The sequence below is a fragment of the Pogoniulus pusillus genome, chromosome 17 (assembly GCF_015220805.1).
Source record: "Pogoniulus pusillus isolate bPogPus1 chromosome 17, bPogPus1.pri, whole genome shotgun sequence".
NCBI classification, from domain to species: Eukaryota; Metazoa; Chordata; class Aves; order Piciformes; family Lybiidae; genus Pogoniulus; species Pogoniulus pusillus.
This window is the reverse complement of record NC_087280.1, coordinates 8,369,429-8,388,034: the sequence shown is the minus strand read 5'-3', so window position 1 is coordinate 8,388,034 and position 18,606 is coordinate 8,369,429. Positions and strand designations below refer to the sequence as shown.

At 40.1% G+C, this 18,606-nt stretch overlaps 1 protein-coding gene across 6 annotated transcripts in view; it reads left to right on the top strand.

Annotated features, from left to right (window-relative positions):
* The window catches only part of RNF111 (ring finger protein 111), a 49,722-nt gene that overhangs the window by 18,404 nt on the left and 12,712 nt on the right, over window positions 1-18,606 (top strand). For 2 of the 6 annotated variants that reach the window (XM_064157508.1, XM_064157510.1), the window contains exons 3-10: window positions 2,874-3,000; window positions 6,712-6,875; window positions 9,708-9,905; window positions 10,775-11,094; window positions 12,717-12,972; window positions 13,718-14,069; window positions 17,385-17,510; window positions 18,219-18,345. In XM_064157508.1, the coding sequence (XP_064013578.1) occupies window positions 2,874-3,000; window positions 6,712-6,875; window positions 9,708-9,905; window positions 10,775-11,094; window positions 12,717-12,972; window positions 13,718-14,069; window positions 17,385-17,510; window positions 18,219-18,345 (1,670 nt within the window). Of the gene's footprint in view, window positions 1-2,873; window positions 3,001-6,711; window positions 6,876-9,707; window positions 9,906-10,774; window positions 11,095-12,716; window positions 12,973-13,696; window positions 14,070-17,384; window positions 17,511-18,218; window positions 18,346-18,606 lie in introns of all 6 variants that reach the window. The other 4 variants (XM_064157505.1, XM_064157509.1, XM_064157507.1 and 1 more) reach the window with 3 other exon arrangements.

The following is an 18,606-nucleotide window of genomic DNA, read 5'->3' as shown; positions in this document are numbered from 1 at the left end:
CCCACCCTTCTCCGCTGTGTATCCCTCCTGAAGATTCTATAACCATCTATCCCTCTGCTTCAATCATGAGATCCATCCCACCATGTCTCAGTGATGCCAATGACATCATAACCCTGTAGACTTGCACATATTTGCAGTTCTTCCTGTTTGCTCCCCACGCTCCTTTTGTTAGTATAGAGGCATTTCAGTTGTGCCTCTGTGGGAGCTGACTTACTGACTCACTTTTCCCTTACCATGTTCTTTGGGTACTCTTTTCTGAGTCTGTACTCAAATCCTAGGGTCAGATGCTGACTGTCCATGCTCGGGCACCACTAGCTATCAACCTCTACCCCTCATACCCTCACTACCACGTGGATTAACATGTGATGTTTCCCTGTTTTCAGCTACTACCTGAAGGGGATCTGGCTTGTCTCTGTCGACTTCAGCTGCATTATTTTGTCCCCAGCATGCTTCTGGGCAGCAGGTTGAGAGCCCTTACTAATCCCCCATTGGTCCCACACTGGTATGTCTTCCCACAACTTGCCACATGGAAGCCTGATGACTTTGTCCCTCTCCCTCTTTCTACATGTCCTTTCTACCAGGCCACTTACTGGAGAGGGGTTAGAGAAGAACTGGAAAGTGGCAAGGAAAGAACACCCAGTTTTACAAACAGTTGACATTAAGCACTGTTGCTGTATCCGTTGGCAGTGAATTTTAGCTTCAAAATAGCAACAATAATAAAAAGGGTGGAATTAGTGTCAACACTTCCCTGTAGCTGCTGCAGCTTTCTATGATGAAAAGATGCTATTTGAAAATTGGCTTGCAGAAGCATTGCTGATAGGATGAAGATTTGTGTACTTGGTTAAGATCAGTAGATTTCTGGATTAGCTTCATTAGCGGATTAGCGTGGCTCACAGTTGGACAAGATCCCCTGAATTCTGGTTGTTGACTGTGTTTTCCACCAGGGTGCAGACTCCTAAGCAATTTGTATGATTTTGAAATTGCTCTTAGCATGCACAACTGTTGGAAAGTATATTCCAAATAATCTGAAGTACAGAAGAGCTGTCATTATCTAACCTAGTGTCACCCAACAGTAAGGAGACAGGTAGGTTTCTTGGGGGATCCTTGGCAGCATGATGATGGTACTAAATCATAGTTAAAATTAAAGCTTTCTTTTTCCTAGCAGGATATTGATTAGTATAGCATAGAAGTTATGATAAGAATGGCACAGAATTTCTACAAGCAAAATCAGTATAGTACTATCTGTAAGTAGCATAATTCAGAATTTATAATGCATTTTAACTTAGAATTTCAAATCACTTGGAAGGTCTGCAGATCAGGTGAAATCTTAATATGTGGATTGCTATATGAATATAACAATCACGATCTAGGCTTGAAAAATTATATAAAAGAATACAAATCAATCACTCAATCCTTGGAGGAAGCAAGTGATGGCAGGGGGGCTCCTTTGGTCCTTGTGGGATCTTAGGTCTCATTGTTGAGCAGCAGTTCTGGTTCAGTTTCTTACACTGATTGATTGTATAGGCATTACTCTGTTATGTGGAGGGGTCATCAACAACAAATGCTTGGCTGGGTGTCTGGGATTATCAAGGCCAGTAAGGAAGGGAGTAATCAGCCTGGCACTCCGGAACCTTGATAGTGTGTGTGGTAATGAAGGGAAGACGAAATCTATTCAGTTTGTTTACTTTGTTCACAGGACCTTTAGAGCCTGAGAATCAAGGAATCACAGAGTATTAGGGGTTGGAAGGGGCTTCCAAAGATTGAGTCCAACCCCCCTGCCAAAGCGGTATCACATAGGGCAGTCTGCAAAGGAATGCATCCAGGCAGATTTCGAGAGAGTCTTCAGAGGAGGAGACTCCACAACTTCAAGAGTGAGGGAAAGGGGAATGAATATGTGAGCCAGTTGGCCACAGATAATGGCCATTTGCCTCATGAAATGACCCTGGTTATGGGCTTGCTGAAATGTCAAGGTTTTTTTCTTGATGGCTCTACAGCTGTAGGCAGCCTGCATTCCTTGTTGACCTGTCAAGGAGGCTGTCGTCTGAGACCTCATTTTTGAAGACATTTCCAAATTTCAAAATGGAGTGTTGCTGTTTTTAAGCTATCTCATCTATTTAGTCAGTTCTTTTGTGTTCAGTAGTACTACTACAGTGAATAATCTGTATCTCAGTTTAAGTATTCTAGATAGCTCAAACTTGTCACTGTCTGTGTTACAGTTTTATAGAAGTGTTTGTCTGGGTATTAGGCTGGAACTTGGCTCATTGTTCCTGACATGGAAATTTTTCTAAAACCTGTCCATAAGTTGATTTTCAGGAACTTTGTTGCTTTTTACCATTTTTGCTGTCTAGTATATAATTTATGAGTGTAACTGAAAGTACAGATGTTAAGATCTTTATAAACACACGTGAGTTTGTAGTCTTCATTTTGTTGTAGAGATAAATAACATTGGTGTATCATTTTTCTTGTTCTTTCACTGCTTATCCTTGAATACCTACAAAAAACACTTCTAAAAAAAAAGAAACTGTAACTATTTTGCTAGTTTGAAAGTTTATTTTGTTGTTATATTAGTTGACTGGATTGAATTGACGATATAGCTCATAAAATTCACCTTAATTGCTTCCAACGCACAGTAGAATGTAAGAGTGCATGTCTACCTCCACCCCCAGTCTTCTGTTTGCTTCCTTTACTTCAAGATATAGGCAGCATTACTACTTTTAATTATTAGCTTATATGTTTGACAGCTGTATGTAAATTTGTGGCATATGCCATAAAAATTTCTACTTATGTGTATTTTAAGTCTAGGTAAAAATAGTGTCTTACAGTGGCAGCTTGTGAGATAAAGTATACAAAGTTTCTTCCTTTTGCCTTATCAGGAAGTATTGATGAAGATGTTGTGGTGATTGAAGCATCCTCCACTCCCCAGGTCACTGCTAATGAAGAAATAAATGTTACCTCAACAGACAGTGAAGTGGAGATTGTCACAGTTGGTGAAAGTTATAGGTGAGACTTGCAGCTATTTGTATTAATACATTTTACTTGCTTCCAGGTTTATCTCTCAAGGTCTTGTGTCATTAAAAGCCCATAAGGTAATGCTACAGAAATTCTAACCAGGATGTGAATATGCAATTTTTTTAGAACAACAACAAAACAAATCCCAAAAAATGGAACAAAACACAAAACAGACAAAACCAGTATAGTCCAACCACCACCAACAACAAAAGACCTGAAATCCCAAAAAGGAAAACAAAACCTGCAAACCACAGCTTTACAAAAGCTTGATAATTCAGCTAACCTGGGAGTTGTTGAGGTGGCTGTAGTTAGTGTAACTGGTGGGCAAGTTTTGGTGGAACCAAATCATTAAAGTGAGGTCCTAGAGAGCAAATTTAGGCTGTGTTGAATGTTTTGGTATTAGTTGAACATTTTTCAGGAGAGCATCTTACTTCTTTTGAAGCTGATGCTATGCGTGCTTTCCTGCTCCTCCATGCCTCTCTGGAAGTTTTCACAGAATCACAGAATATTAGGGGTTGGAAGGCATCTTCAGAGATCATCAAGTCCAACCCTCCTGCCAAAGCAGGATCAGCTAGGACAGGCTGCACAGAAACACATCCAGGTGGGATTTGAAAGTCTCCAGAGAAGTAGACTCCATAACTTGTCTGGGCAGTATGTTTCAGTTCTCTGTCACTCTCACTGTAAAGAAGTGTTTTCTTGTGTTGAGGTGGAACCTCCTGTGTTGTAGTGTGTACCTGTTGTTCCTTGTCCTGTCTCTGGGCACCACTGAAGAGAGACTGGCACCTTCATCTTGACACCTACCCCTCAGATATTTATGGAGTTGACAAAATCCCTGTTCAGCCTTCTTAAGACTAAACAGCCTCAAGTCTCTTAGTCTTTCTTCATATGGGAGATGAGTTTAAGTCCTGCAGTCATCCTCGTAGCTCTCCTTTGGACTCTATCCAGCAGATTCCTGTCTCTCCTGATCTGGGAAGCCTGAAACTGGATGCAGTGTTCCAGGTGTGGTCTCACCTGGACAAGGTAGAGGCATAGGAGAACATCCTTAGGCTCCTGGACATGCTTTCCTTAATGTACCACAGGATGCCTTTGGCCCTCTTGGCCACAAGGGTGCATTGCTGTCCCATGAATAATTTGCTGTCTGCTAGGACTCCAGTGGTCTTTCTCCATGGAGCTGCTTTCTAGCAGAGTGATCCCTAGTCAGTACTGGTGCCTGGTGTTAATCCTCCCCAGGCACAGGATTCTGCACTTGTTCTTAGTGAACTTCGTGGGGTTTGCCTTCACCCAGCTCTCCAGTTTGTCCAGACCTTGTTGGATGGCAGCACATCATGATGGGATATCAGCCACTGTCCTCCCACCCCCTCAATTTCATATCATCAGACAACTTGCTGAGGGCACACTCAATCCCCTCATCTAGGTCATTGATGCTTGTGGGTGCATCCCATCAGGGCTCATGGCTTTGTGTGGTTTTATTCCATCCAAGTGATCTCTAATGCACTCTACACTGACCAATGGAGAGTTTTCCTCCCTCCAGATTTGCTCTCTTACCTCCAGTGTTTGAGATTCCTGAGGGCTGGTCTGATGGCTGAGGCAAAGAAGGCATTCAATAATTCTGCCATCTCTGCATCATCTGTCACCATGTCTCCCACCTCATTTAACAATGCACTCACTTTTTCCCTGTTCTTCCTTTTACTATTGATATGCTTAAAGAAGTTCTGCTTGTTATCTTTCACTTTCCTAGTCAGGTTTAGTGCTAAGGGAGCTTTGGCCTTTCTTGTTGCATCTTGATGTGCTTTGAGAGTATTTCTATAATCCTCACAAATGCCAGACCCTTTTTCCAGTTATTGTAGACTTCTCTCTTCCATTTGATTTTTTTCTGGCAGGTACTTGCTTATCCATACAGGTCTCCTGCCTCCTCTACTAGATTTTTTAATTATTTTTTTTCCCAAGGGTATATTTTTTTCTTGAGCTTGGAGGAGGAGGTGGTGTTTGAATATTAACCATCTCTCTTTGACCCCTAGCCTTAGAGCCCTAGCCCATGGAACACTTGAGTAGCATAGCTCTCCTAAAGTCCAGGGCAGAAGTTTGCTATTTGCCCAGCTTGCTTTCCTAAATATACTAAACCCTGTAATTTCATAGTCACTACTGGCAAAGCCGCCTCCTACTTTAACATCTGCAATGGTTTAAATCAATCAATGACAACATCCTTGACCAGACATCCTTTGCTAATACACGGTCCAGTGTCACACCTCCTTGTTGGTTCTTCAACCACCTGCATCAGAAAACCATCATCAGTGCACTGCAGGAACTATCTGGACTGAGTATGCCTGGCCGTGTAATGTTTCCTACTAATAGCAGGGTGATTGTAGTCACCATGAGCACCAGGGTATGCGATCTTGAGACTACTTCCAGCTGTCTGTAAAGGCCACGTTGACAACTTCCTCTTGGTTTGGTGGTCTGCAATAGATACTTGCAGCAGTGTCACCCATATTTGCATCTCCTTTAACTTTTACCCATAATCTTTTAATACTTTCTTTACCACCCGTTCTGGATTAAGCACAGTGCTTTCTAGTTGCGTACTCACATAGAGAGCAACTCCACCATCTCGTCTATCTGTCCTTGAAAAAGTATATAGTCATCTGCAACAACATTCCAGTCATGGGTGCTCTCCTACCATGTCTTTGTAATTGCAATGACATCGTAACCCTTTGTCCACACTCAGATTTCTGGTTCATCCTGTTTATTCCCCATGCTTCTCACATTGGTCTACAGACACATCAAGGGTGTGAAATTTTGGTTTGTTTTGTATTTGTCAGATTTTGTGGAATCTATAAGCAGAGTTCATTGGAGAAGAACGTTTCAAATTGCCATGTACGTGGGACTGTTGGAGGTGCCTGCCTATTACATATGTTTCCGTCTTTGTGACCATGAAGAGAAATTTGTGGAATGTGCAGAATGGCTCTCCATTTTTCATACAATCATGACAAAGGCAAAATAGGCAGCAAATTATGAAAACATTCCATCTGCTTGTCTACACTTAGTGTTTTTGTTAACACACTTTTAAATTCAAAGTAAATTTTCCTGTAAAATTCACCTTTACTGGGATAAATATCATACTACGCAATCCAGTTTTCTGTTTAGGACCAACCCATGCATGGTGTGTTTTTCCTGAACGTGTGAAACTAGATGAATTGTTAAGACATTCTGGAACTATAAACTGAAGTACAGAAATTATGCTGTGAAAATATTCTGTCACAAGTTAATGCAAAAGCACATGAAGTTTTTGTCCTTACACTTCTGTCATTGTTCATAGATCTACTGTTTCAGACTGCAATAGTAACAGTATGGGATTTGGAGACTTAATTTACTGCTAACAAAGTTAAAACATAAATTATAATCGTTGCCTGACTGCAGTTGTAGATTTGCAGAATGATTTTTTTCTAAGCTACCTATATGTATTTAGGAACCTGATTTCAAGACCTTTCATCTCTGCCTGTTGGTTATTTGCCATTATGTTACCTGGAGCAGGCTGCAGTAAGGTTTGTAACTACACATAGAGAGAATGTGGAGTAGTGGGGTAATTTAACTTAACAAAATGCTTCTCCAATAATAATAATAAAACTTCAAGTAGCTTCTTGGTGAGGAGAAAAATGTAGTAGTGGCAAAATTGAAGTCAGTCTGTAAGATGTTTGGGTTTTTTTTAAGGTCTCGTTCAACTCTTGGACACGCAAGATCACACTGGGGACAGAGCTCTAGTTCTCATGCTGCGCGACCTCAAGAACAGCGAAACCGCAGTAGGATTTCCACAGTCATACAGCCACTGAGACAGAATGCGGCAGAAGTAGTGGACCTTACAGTGGATGAAGATGGTAAGTTGTGTTGATTTGAGAAATCTCTTCAGTTTTTCTGAAACAAAGATGATCAGTGTAAGAGGAATGGAGTTAATTGTATCACTTACACTGTTCTGTTAAAAAAATTCAATTCTAAAATTGACAGCAACTCTACAGAGAGGGACCTGGATGTCTTGGTGGACAAAAAGCTCAGCAGAGATGAACAGTGTGCTGCGGTGGCAAAGAAAGCCAACAGGATGCTGAGTTGCATTAGTAAGGGTATCACAAGCAGAGATTCTCCCATTCCACTCGGTGCTGGTCAGGCTGCATTTTGAGAGCTGTGTGCAGTTTTGGTCCCTGCTATACAAGAATGATGCAGACAGGCTGGAAAGGGTGCAGAGAAGTGTCACAAGAATGATCAGAGGACTGGAAGATTTGTCATATGAATGAAGGCTGAGAGAAGTGGGTTTGTTCAGTCTTGAGAAGAGAAGGCTTCGTGACAAGTACATAAAGGGCAGCTAGTGTGAGGAGCAAGACTCTTCCTTTTACAGAGTCACCTGATAAAGACAAGGGGCAATGGGTACAAGTTGCTACTGGGGAGATTTTCACTGAATGCCAGAAAAGTATTTTTTGCCATTCAAGCTATTAGATGTTGGAATAAACACCAAAGTGAGATGGTGAATTCCCCTACATTAGACAGTTTCAAGGCCCTGCTTGACAGGGTGCTGGGCCATCTCATTTAAGCTATATTCTTACCCTGAAAAGTTGGACCAGATGATCTTTGAGATTCCTTGCAACTCATTGCTCTATGAATCTATGAATTTCCCAGCCTGTGAGAAAATCCTCTTGTGGCTTTCCTTGTAAAATTAAAAAGTTTGCCATTCTCAATGGCTCTACTAGATCTGATTTTTCTACCAAAACTGGCTTGGGTGTGTCAGAGGGCTGACTCACCAGGCAGAAATTGCAGAACAAGTTGGAACTACTTCTCTAAAAATACACACTTACTTCAATATAACACTGTGAAAGGAAACCTATCTCTACCTGTGTTTTGAAATAGTTACTGTTCTTTCAGCCTTCAAAATAGTTTAAGATGTTAAGTTTCTGAAGCTGTATCCTTTCATTGTTTCCTAATGTTGAAGCCTACTAAGCACTTACTAAATATATTTCTACTGAAAATCATGTGAGTAACTTTCAGATATTGTCAAAAGATAAGAGAAGGAAAAACTAAAGCTTATGTATGTTTCTGCAGGTTTATTGTGGTGGTGGTTGTCTTGGGAATTTCTTGCATGCATGTTACCTTTAACGTTTAACAGAAGTTTATGGTGTTTCTGTGCCTGAGTGCAATGCAAAGTAGTATCTTGCAATATGATATTCTTCAAGGTATTGATTTTTGGGGAGGGTTGGGAAGTTGGAAGTGTTTGGACTTAGTTTTGGGGTTTTGATGGTTTTTAAGGAAGATGATGTGTTGATTTACAGGTTCTTTTCTTTAAGGATTTGCTATGAAATGTGGCAACAGCTCTGTCATTGAAGGAAAATAAACAGCTATTGTTTCAAATAATTTTTTAAACACTAATTATGTCATTTTAGTCTTAAATTGAGGAACAAAATTATTTTAGGAGGGTTATTGCTGAATTAACTTTTACTTCTGGCAGGTATGTTTAAGATTAACTGTTTCTCCCCTCTAGGAGGAAACAAGTTTCTATGATGAATCTTCCAGTATGTCAAGGATATTACTTGGATTTAGGCTTCAAATTTCACACATGAGCTAATATCCAAAATCCAAATTAACACTGTTACAAGGCAACTACATAAGAAGGGAGATATGTTTGTTCTCTTACTCACTGGATTGCTGATACCTACTAGATACAGAGTGAAAATTAGTCGTAATTTATTTTGAGACTGTGCAGGAGAAGTATTTGAAGTGTCTTGATGCCTTTTTCTTTTAACCTGTGGTATCCGTGCAGACATTTTAACTAAAAAAGCGTGGCTTCTGGTGCTAGTCCATCTTACAGTACCTGGTAGTCCTAGTCATGTCATTGCATTGTCAGTAATTAGAGATAAATTTCAAACTTAGTGGAAGGCAGCCTTTTTCAAAACTGAATCATGCCACCAGGTTTCTTTTAAAGTTTTAATCCATTGGCAGTTAACAACAAGATTTATCAAGTGTTTGGTATACTTCCCTGAATCCAGTAGTGACAACTACTACATTTATGCAAAAGGAGCAATTGTGTGCTTTTAACAGAAGTCTCAAATACTGATTGAATGAATCTGCTTTTAATGTGTATTGAGACTAGAAGCCAAGATTATCCTCCTTTAGGCTTCAGTATGTATTTAGAATGAAGTTTGTGAAGTAGTGTACTGCTAATGTAGATGTCCTTATGTACTTCTTGATTAATTATCTAAGTTTTTCTGTGTTTTGTAAGCATTAAAAAAGTGGTAAGGGTAATGTTTCATAATTTAGTAGTTTGCCTGTGGATTTATGAAAGACTTCATCCTAAAGAATCACAGTAATTTAATTTAGTTTCTAGTAGTATTTGCATAATGAGTAAATAAAACTTGATGTGTTAGACTTGGTTGAGAAATGATTGTATATTCTTAAAACTTGAGTTGATTAAAAAAAAAATAAGACAAATATTTTTTTTCTCTACACATGAATTAACTTCTCTGTTTTGTAGTTGTCAGGCTTTTGTCTTCCAACTTTATTAGCACTTGGCAAGACCAGAATCAAGAATTGATTTTTAAAATAATTAATGAATGGCAACAACAATAAAAAGCAAGCAGACACTGCTCTCTCAAAAAAAAAAAAAAATTTCCAAAACAACCATCAGCTTTTAAAGCTTAAAGAACATGAAAAGTTTTTTCTTTCACTAGAGCCGACAGTTGTGCCAACCACATCAGCTAGAGTGGAGCCACAGGTCGTGAGTTCTGCTTCCAGTAACAGTTCTAGTACGTCTACCTCAGAGCAGGCCTCTGATGCAGCTCCAAACGTCTCCAACAGCCAGCCCTCTGCAGCACCAGAGACAATATCTAGTCTTCCCAGTGGCAGCACTGCTGGTACTTCAGCTGGAGGTACAGTATAAGAGTGTTTTCTAAACTGTTGTGTTGCTTCCTCTTAGAAAGGAGATGGGAGAAGTTAATTAACATTTGCTAGATTTAACTGCATGTGAAATTTTAGGACTGAACAGGACAGTAATAGGTTGAATGAACAGGAATCTGTAAAAGATCATTAATTGCTCTCCAAAGACAAAGGAAGTTGTGCTGGTGCCTTCTGCTTTTGCCTGTTGGAATGATTTAGTTGTACCAATTGAAACATGTCTTTTTCAGGAGGTAGAATGTGCTTCACAGAGAATTAAGTCCTCCTCTGCAGTGTGTTACAGGGGTGGGGTTTTTAAAGTGTACTGTGAGGACATGAAGGATGTATATGAATTCCTTGAACCTCCCCTTGGAGAGATTGCTTCCCTGGAAGCATATTTATACAGACCTGTATAGATACTGACCTATAACAGCTGTATGTACAAGCAATACTTGTAGCATACCTGAAACATCTGCCCCTGTGTGCAAGTCATATGAGGTTCAAAACACCTAAACTGACCACAGCTGTACAAGAATTGTGACACTGCAGACAAACCACAGTGTCAATCTTTACACCTTTCTCTACTGATAATAAGTCTCAAATTAGCACATAGTGCACTAAGGCAAGTGTCAGTCCACATCCTCTAGTGGTCCACGTCTGCCTGAACCAGTTCTGTTTCATCTGAAAGGCACAGTTACATATGTTGGGGTTTTTTTATCCAGTTTGTTCTGGTTGAGTCTAGATCTGTTTTTCAGATGGTTAATTATTTAATCTTGCAGTATATATATTTTTTTAAATTTAAGTCACTGCTTTACAGTGATCAGCTTTACTAGTTTGTTTCACCTCAATATTAACTTTCTTCAAGATGATATAAGAAGAACTGCATCTAATACGACACTGGAAACTGGCCCTCCAGCTATGCCAAGGTTACCATCATGCTGCCCTCAGCATTCTCCTTGTGGAGGACCTTCACAGACTCATCATGCATTGGGGCACCCGCATACAAGCTGCTTTCAGCAGCATGGCCACCACTTTCAGCATCACCACCACCACCACCACAACCCTCATCCGGCTGTTCCACTATCTCCTTCATTCAGTGAGTCCAGCTGCCCTGTCGAGAGGCCGCCTCCAGTGCCTGCACCTTGTGGAGCAAGTAGCAGTTCTGGCAGCAGTTACCATGACCAGGCATGTTTAATTCTTTTGGCTCCCTTTGTGGTTTCAGCTTCCTACAGATATGAGAGGCTAGAGTGCCAAATTGTAGATTAACCTCTTGTTCTGCATCAGGCATTATAAAAGGAAAATTTGAGCTACAATATATGGGCACACAAAAATTGGAAGTCATAATCCCAACAAGTAATCATTGACAGCTGGACATCTTAGTGATCATAGCAGCTTTGCAATGCAAATAACTGATCTGCTTTAAGTGAAAAAAAAACCAAAACCACAAATCTAATGTTTTATTTATCACAGTATCATCAAGGTTGGAAGAGACCTCATAGATCATCAAGTCCAACCCTTTACCACAGAGCTCAAGGCTAGACCATGGCACCAAGTGCCATGTCCAATCTTGCCTTGAACAGCCCCAGGGACGGCGACTCCACCACCTCCCCGGGCAGCCCATTCCAGTGTCCAATGACTCTCTCAGTGAAGAACTTTCTCCTCACCTCCAGCCTAAATTTCCCCTGGCACAGCCTGAGGCTGTGTCCTCTCGTTCTGGTGCTGGCCACCTGAGAGAAGAGAGCAACCTCCTCCTGGCCACAACCACCCCTCAGGTAGTTGTAGACAGCAATTAGGTCACCCCTGAGCCTCCTCTTCTCCAGGCTAAACAATCCCAGCTCCCTCAGCCTCTCCTCATAGGGCTTGTGCTCAAGGCCTCTCACCAGCCTCGTTGCCCTTCTCTGGACATGCTCAAGCATCTCAATGTCCTTCCTAAACTGGAGGGCCCAGAACTGAACACAGTACTCAAGGTATGGTCTAACCAGTGCAGAGCACAGGGGCAGAATGACCTCCCTGCTCCTGCTGGCCACACCATTCCTGATGCAGGCCAGGATGCCACTGGCTCTCTTGGCCACTTGGGCACACTGCTGGCTCATGTTCAGGCGGGTATCAATCAGCACCCCCTGATCCCTTTCTGTTTGGCTGCTTTCCAGCCACTCCGACCCCAGCCTGTATCTCTGCATGGGGTTGTTGTAGCCAAAGTGCAGCACCCGGCACTTGGAGCTGTTGAACGCCATCCCATTGGACTCTGCCCATCTGTCCAGACAGTCAAGGTCCCGCTGCGGAGCCCTTCTGCCCTCCATGAAACGTAAAAGACTTGCTCTTATGAAGGCATCGTTTTCCAAGACTTCTAAGTAACTAAAATCACAACTCTAAAACAATAAGCGTATAAGTAACAACAATGCTGCAAGAAACAGTTTATAACATGCAGAGCTATCAATCTGGTTTCTGTTGTGTGTGTAATACGTTAGACATAACTGAAAACTCACCTAGTGCATATAGCTCCCATATACTCACTGTTTTATCCATCATAGAGGGATTGTTTTGTGGTTTGTTTGTTTTGTGTTTGTTTTTTTTTATACAGTCTGGACTAAGGCGTTTAGTCTCTCTCAACAGATTCAAGGACATAAGAATAAGAAACGTTAATCACATTTAAAGAACTGTTCCAGGGTTGAGCCTTAAAACTTAAATATTTGAATCCCAGTTGCTTATGGTAGTGTTTGTTTTTATTTTCTTACATTATGTTTGAGGATGACTTTTTTTTCCAATGTGTGATGAATTGGTTGAAAAAAGATGGTTTGTTTATGCAGCAGGCATTGCCAGTAGACCTAAGCAGCAGTGGTATAAGAAGTCATGGAAGTGGAGCTTTTCATGGAACATCTGCTTTTGATCCCTGCTGTCCTGGTTCTTCATCTCGAACTGCAATTTATGGGCATCAGGCTGGTGCTGGCCCAAGCCAGTCAATAACAATAGATGGATATGGATCAAGTATGGTTGCACAGCCACAACCACAGCCTCCTCCTCAGGCATCGCTCTCCTCGTGTCGACATTATATGCATTCTCCTTGTAAGTACTGGTTACCTAATTTGGGGGGGAAACCAACAAACAAGAAAACAGCTTCCCTGACAGGATAAGAAGAGTCTTGCTGCTTGCCTTGATCTTACAACTGACCTAGCAAAACACTTACTAAAATATATATTTAAATAAATAGCTTATGTTGAGGATTCGAACAGTGTCACAAGGAAATACTATTTTCTCTTTAGTGACCTTTATAGCATTCAAAGTCTGAAAAAAAAATGTCTACTATGAAAATATTTCTTCATCTCCTTTGTATTTTAGCAGTGTGTTTTTTCCTTCGTTTTCCTTGGCCCATCTCTCATCCTTGCAAGCTTGAGCAAACTCAGGGAATCTACTCATTTGTCTGGCTGTGGTTTCTTTTTTGGATTTTTTTTGTTTCTACAGAATAGTTGCCGTGGGAAGATTGACTCTTTAAACTAGACAACAAACCTTCTTACCACGCATACATTTTTCAATGTGCATCACACAGATTCTTTTTTATTAAATTATTATTTCTTACTTTACCAAAATATTGGCAAATGGAAGATTTCTGTCTGCAGAAAGTGTAGGGTTCTTGTAGGGGGTATTGCTGGTATCACTTCATCTCAAAATTGCACAAACACACATTGCAATGTTGCCACTGTTTACATTGGTGTAATAATATTGAAGCACCTGTGTGAAGATACTTTAAAAAAATATTTAAATCAAAATGTACTACTGACCAAATAAAAAGCACTTGATGTTTCTGTTGCAGATGCTTCTTTGACCAGACCTCTTCACCATCAAGCTTCCGCATGTCCTCACTCTCATGGAAATCCACCTCCACAGCCACAACCTCCACCTCAAGTAGATTATGTAATCCCTCATCCAGTGCATCCTTTCCATCCTTCCATATCTTCTCATGCATCTTCTCATCCTGTTCCACCTCCTCCACCAACTCATCCTTTAGCCAGTGCAGCTGCTCCAATACCACAGCATCTTTCTGCGACACACCAGCCTATATCCCATCACATCCCTGCAACAGCACCTCCAGCACAGAGGCTACATCCTCATGAAGTGATCCAGAGGATGGAGGTCCAGAGAAGAAGAATGATGCAACACCCAACGTATGTCACAAATGTACTCAGAACAATAGCTAAAAATATAATTCGTTTCCTTCAGGTTTGTAAAATGTTGCATGTGAGTCTCAAACTGTTAATTGCATGGTTAGGAGCTGTTAGTATTAAACCATGGTAAGAAGTGTCTTTACATACTATCACAGTAAGCATTAAGACTGAACTTGCTCCATTACATTATTCAATTGTGGCTTCCAGTAAGACACAACCAGGGCATGGAAGAGAAAGGAAGCTTAAGTTTCTCTTGCCCATTACTCATTCTCCAGATAACAGGAATTCCTGTTCAAGCTGGACAGCCTAGAAAGTACATAATAAGCTTCTTCCAAATATGTTCCTTGACAGTAAGTTTTCCCTTTTAATATAACTGAATGCTTTAAAAATAAAATGAACAGTTTGTCATAGGAGACCATTTGCCAGTTTTATTTCAGATTTAACCTTAGATACTTTCCTTTATGTCTGTAAGAAAAAGAGGAAGACACAAAATAGTATCTGTATGGGATTATGACTGATGTTGAGATGTGATACTGTTTAACACATGCTACTATGTTTTGCTAAACTAGATTCATGACACCAGTATCAACAGATGTCAGTTTAAATCTGGAAATATTGTATATCTAAGAGAATGAGCTCTCATTGACAATCCTAGTTTTGTTATACAAATTCTACTGATAACTAGCTTAAAACCTATTTAGAAGTTAATGCTGAGACATAAGTTTGTTTTCACTGCAACTGTATCGGCAGTAACTTCTCACAAAGTGACACAAGACAGACTTCCCTGTCACCCCCCAGAGGAGTCATAGAATGATTTAGGTTGGAAGGGACCTTAAAGATCATCTACTTCCAACCCTCTGCCATAGGCAGGGACATATGTTACTTGATCGGGTTACTCGAGACTCCATCCAGCCTGAGTTTGAACTCTTCCAGGGTCAGAGCCTCGACAACATCTCTGGGCAATCGGTTACAGTGCCTCATCACCCTCATGGTGAAAAATTTCTTCCTAAGGCCTCATCTGTATCTCACTTCTTGTAGTTCAAAACTGTTACTCCTTGTCCAGTCACTCCATGCTTTTGTAAAGCGTCCCTCTCCTGCAGTTCTGAAGGCCCCTTTCAAATAGTGGAGGGCTGCTACAAGGTCTTCCCAGAGCCTTTTCTTCTCCAAGCTGAAAAACCCAAACTCAGCCTGTGTGCAGAGTGGAGATGCTGAAGTGCTCCAGTCCTCTGATCATCTTCGTGGCACTCCTCTGAACCCATTCTAACAGCTTCTTAGTCATTAAAATTTTGATCTGTCTGAAGCTATACCTCTTATTTTGTTACCTATATTATGCAGATGTCATAACTTCATAACACCCTAACATAAACATACAGGCATATTGCTTCTGCATGCCCATGTGTATGCATTCACACTTAAAAATTAATTTTGAAACATTCAAGCCAGTGAATGTCAGAGACAGCTAGATACAATTCCAGGGAAAAATAGTAATGGTAGCAAATACATCAGTTCTGGGAACTTTCTGTGGGAATTGTAAATGTGAATGTTGGCATTTCTTAGCCTAGTGAATTATCTTTGTGTGTATAGAAACTAGTGATATGCTAGTAGTGGACTCCTCCTTGATGTCTCTGAAGTCACCAGTTTCAGTTTGCTCAGCAAGGTTGCTCCTCTACAGTTTTTGTAATCTTGTGAAGTTGTTCCACTCTTGGTCTTTATTATTCCTGCTAATCATATGAATTACATGCAAAATAAGCATAATCTGTCTGAGCCCAACATCACATAAATCAGATGGTACTCTGACAGCCAGAAACTTGTGTATATTCACTCTATGTAATACACACACTGCAAGCAGACCTGTAGTTTCTTCAGTTCCACTCCCAGCATCTCAGTATGTTCTTAAGATGTCTCATCTCTTTTTGTAGAAATAGTATATGGGATATTCTAGCTTGTTTAGTTTCTGTCTAACAGTGTAGTACTTATTCAGGATTGGAAGTAAAGGAATGGTTAGTCATCTCACTATCATCTCAAATTTGGGTACAACAGATGAAAATTCTTAGGGTTTTGGAAATGGCCACAAAATAGCCAAATGGTAGTGGATGAGAGTGCATGCATATAATACATGGATGTTGTGTTTAAATCTGGTCACTTAATTTATAAAAAGACTGTGGGGTGGGTAGCCTAGGAGTTTTGCAAAGAAGTAATTTCAAATGTATTTCTCAGAAATTAAGACTTGTTATAGGGAAAATGGGCCTATATGATGTTCAGCCTCTGTGGAAGTATGGAAGCTGTTTAAATGTGGTTTTGTTAAAATACATTATTCCAGATTTTTCCCCATCGTTATTTGATAAACTGAAAGGAGGTGAGACTAAGAGTAGGTTTTGCTCATAGGTCTGTTATCATGTTGGTCTGTATCTGTTGCAGAAAACTAATACTTCTAACATAATTTATACAAACTTGCCAGACTCCTCTGGAGAAGTGTCTGTTTACAGTAGTTAGAAGAGTAGTGGGCTGTTAAGCAACGTTGTGCTTCTCAAAAAGTGCAAATTTCCAAATGTCTAGTCTACTGGGTCAAGTGGTTGAAAGGGGTACTTGATCTGAAGACCCTGTACTGCTTTTTGCAGAATCCAGGCTTCTAGGTTGAATTTTTTTTACGTTACTTTCTACACTGAAAGCAAGGGAAAGGCAAATATCAGTTCAATCACCCTGTAACTTGGAAGCAGTAAAATAAAAATCAGCCACAGGTTCTTTTGCAGGGTGACTTGGTTGGTCGGTGGGGGAGGGGGGGAGTTGTGAGTTGTTTGGTGGGTTTTTTTAATTGTTTGGGGGGGGGTTGCTTTTTTTTTTATGTAGTTGTTCTATACCAGCTGGCACAGAAAAAAAACCTGTGCTTTTATTATTTTAGCTATAATGTGAATATATTTCAAGGAAAATGTCTTCCAATCAGTGTATTAAATTTCCTAATTAATTCTGTTGGTATAGTTTTACTAGAAATAAACTGCAGCATAGCTGTGAATGTGTGAATCTCAACATGACCATTGCAAGACCCTTGCTTTCCTTTGCATTTCAGGATTGGAATTAAATGCTTTGTCAGTCCTTCTGTAGTATTGTCTGCCAAGTGAAAGGTAGATCAGTGGCTGAAGTAGTCTTTGTCTTTGAAAATGAAATCTGTATTATAATTAGTTTCTAACTGAATAGGAAGTTGTACTATTGTAAGTGTGATCTAGTCTTTAGTCTGTAATGTTTTGATTATGGATGTTGGTTTCCTCTGTGATACTAACAAGTATGTGACATTAATTGTTGCTGGTTTATGTTGTTTAGACGTGCTCATGAGCGGCCTCCTCCACATCCTCACAGAATGCATCCCAATTATGGTCATGGGCATCACATTCATGTGCCTCAGACAATGTCTTCCCATCCTCGACAAGCTCCGGAGAGATCTGCCTGGTTAGTAATAAGATACTATGCTTGCTTTTTGGAACTCGGGACAAAAGATCATCATGTGCTGATTCAAGTGCTGATAATGCTGACTGTGTTTTAAAAATCTTAATGAGGCTTTGAAATACAGCTCTGAGCATAATCTTAAATATATTTCTAGGGGGGCATTATCCATTGCTTTTAAAATGAAGTTGAGTGTTACTTACTCTTTGCTAGTTATTTTAAAGTAGGCATGTAAAATACTGATGAAGACTATCGATGTATTTATGTTCTTACATAAAATGAAGGTCTGAATTTGAGCTCCAAACTGATTTATTCTCTCTTTTTGTTTGAACTTAAAATTGTGTCAGTCCCACTCATGAAGGTTATGTTTAGTTCCACAATGTATATGTTTTTTAAAAAGATAATTTTAACCATCAGAGAAGTGCATGCATGACAGTTGCTTTTTTCACAGTGTGAGCTATAGAGAAGACTCCACACTAGTAATACTTCTAGGTGTAATAAATGTGGAGTTGTCTCTGCTGATAAATCATGATTTATCATTCTGAATCTTCACAGCTGATTTAGAAGGAGCTTTAAGTTATGGTGAGATTAGGATGATTCTTCAGCAAAGTATAAGTGAGTTAAAACAAAATTAAAACTGTTGTGGTATGCTTTCTGAAGCAGTAGAGTTTTATCTAGAAGTCAAGATCTAACACCATTTTCATTCGTGGACAGGGAACTGGGAATTGAAGCTGGTGTGACTGCAGGTACTTATCCTCCAGGGCCCTTGCATCCTCACTTGGCCCACTACCATGCACCTCCTCGACTTCATCACTTGCAAATAGGAGCTCTTCCTCTAATGGTAAGGAGATAGCTTATGAAAAATTATGATCATTGGTCACTGTAATTTTGTTTGTCAGGAAAATTACTTTAAGGATTGCTGCGTTTAATTGGACAAATATATGTTGCTGTAAAAGTTAGTGGTTTAGCTGAAGAAAATACCCCAGTGCTTCTGTGCATTGCTCCCAGATAGGGAACTGGGCCGAATCTATAAAATAGTATAGAACAATAACATTTCTAAGTCATCTCTCATAAAGTAAAACATATCTGAATTAAATTATCA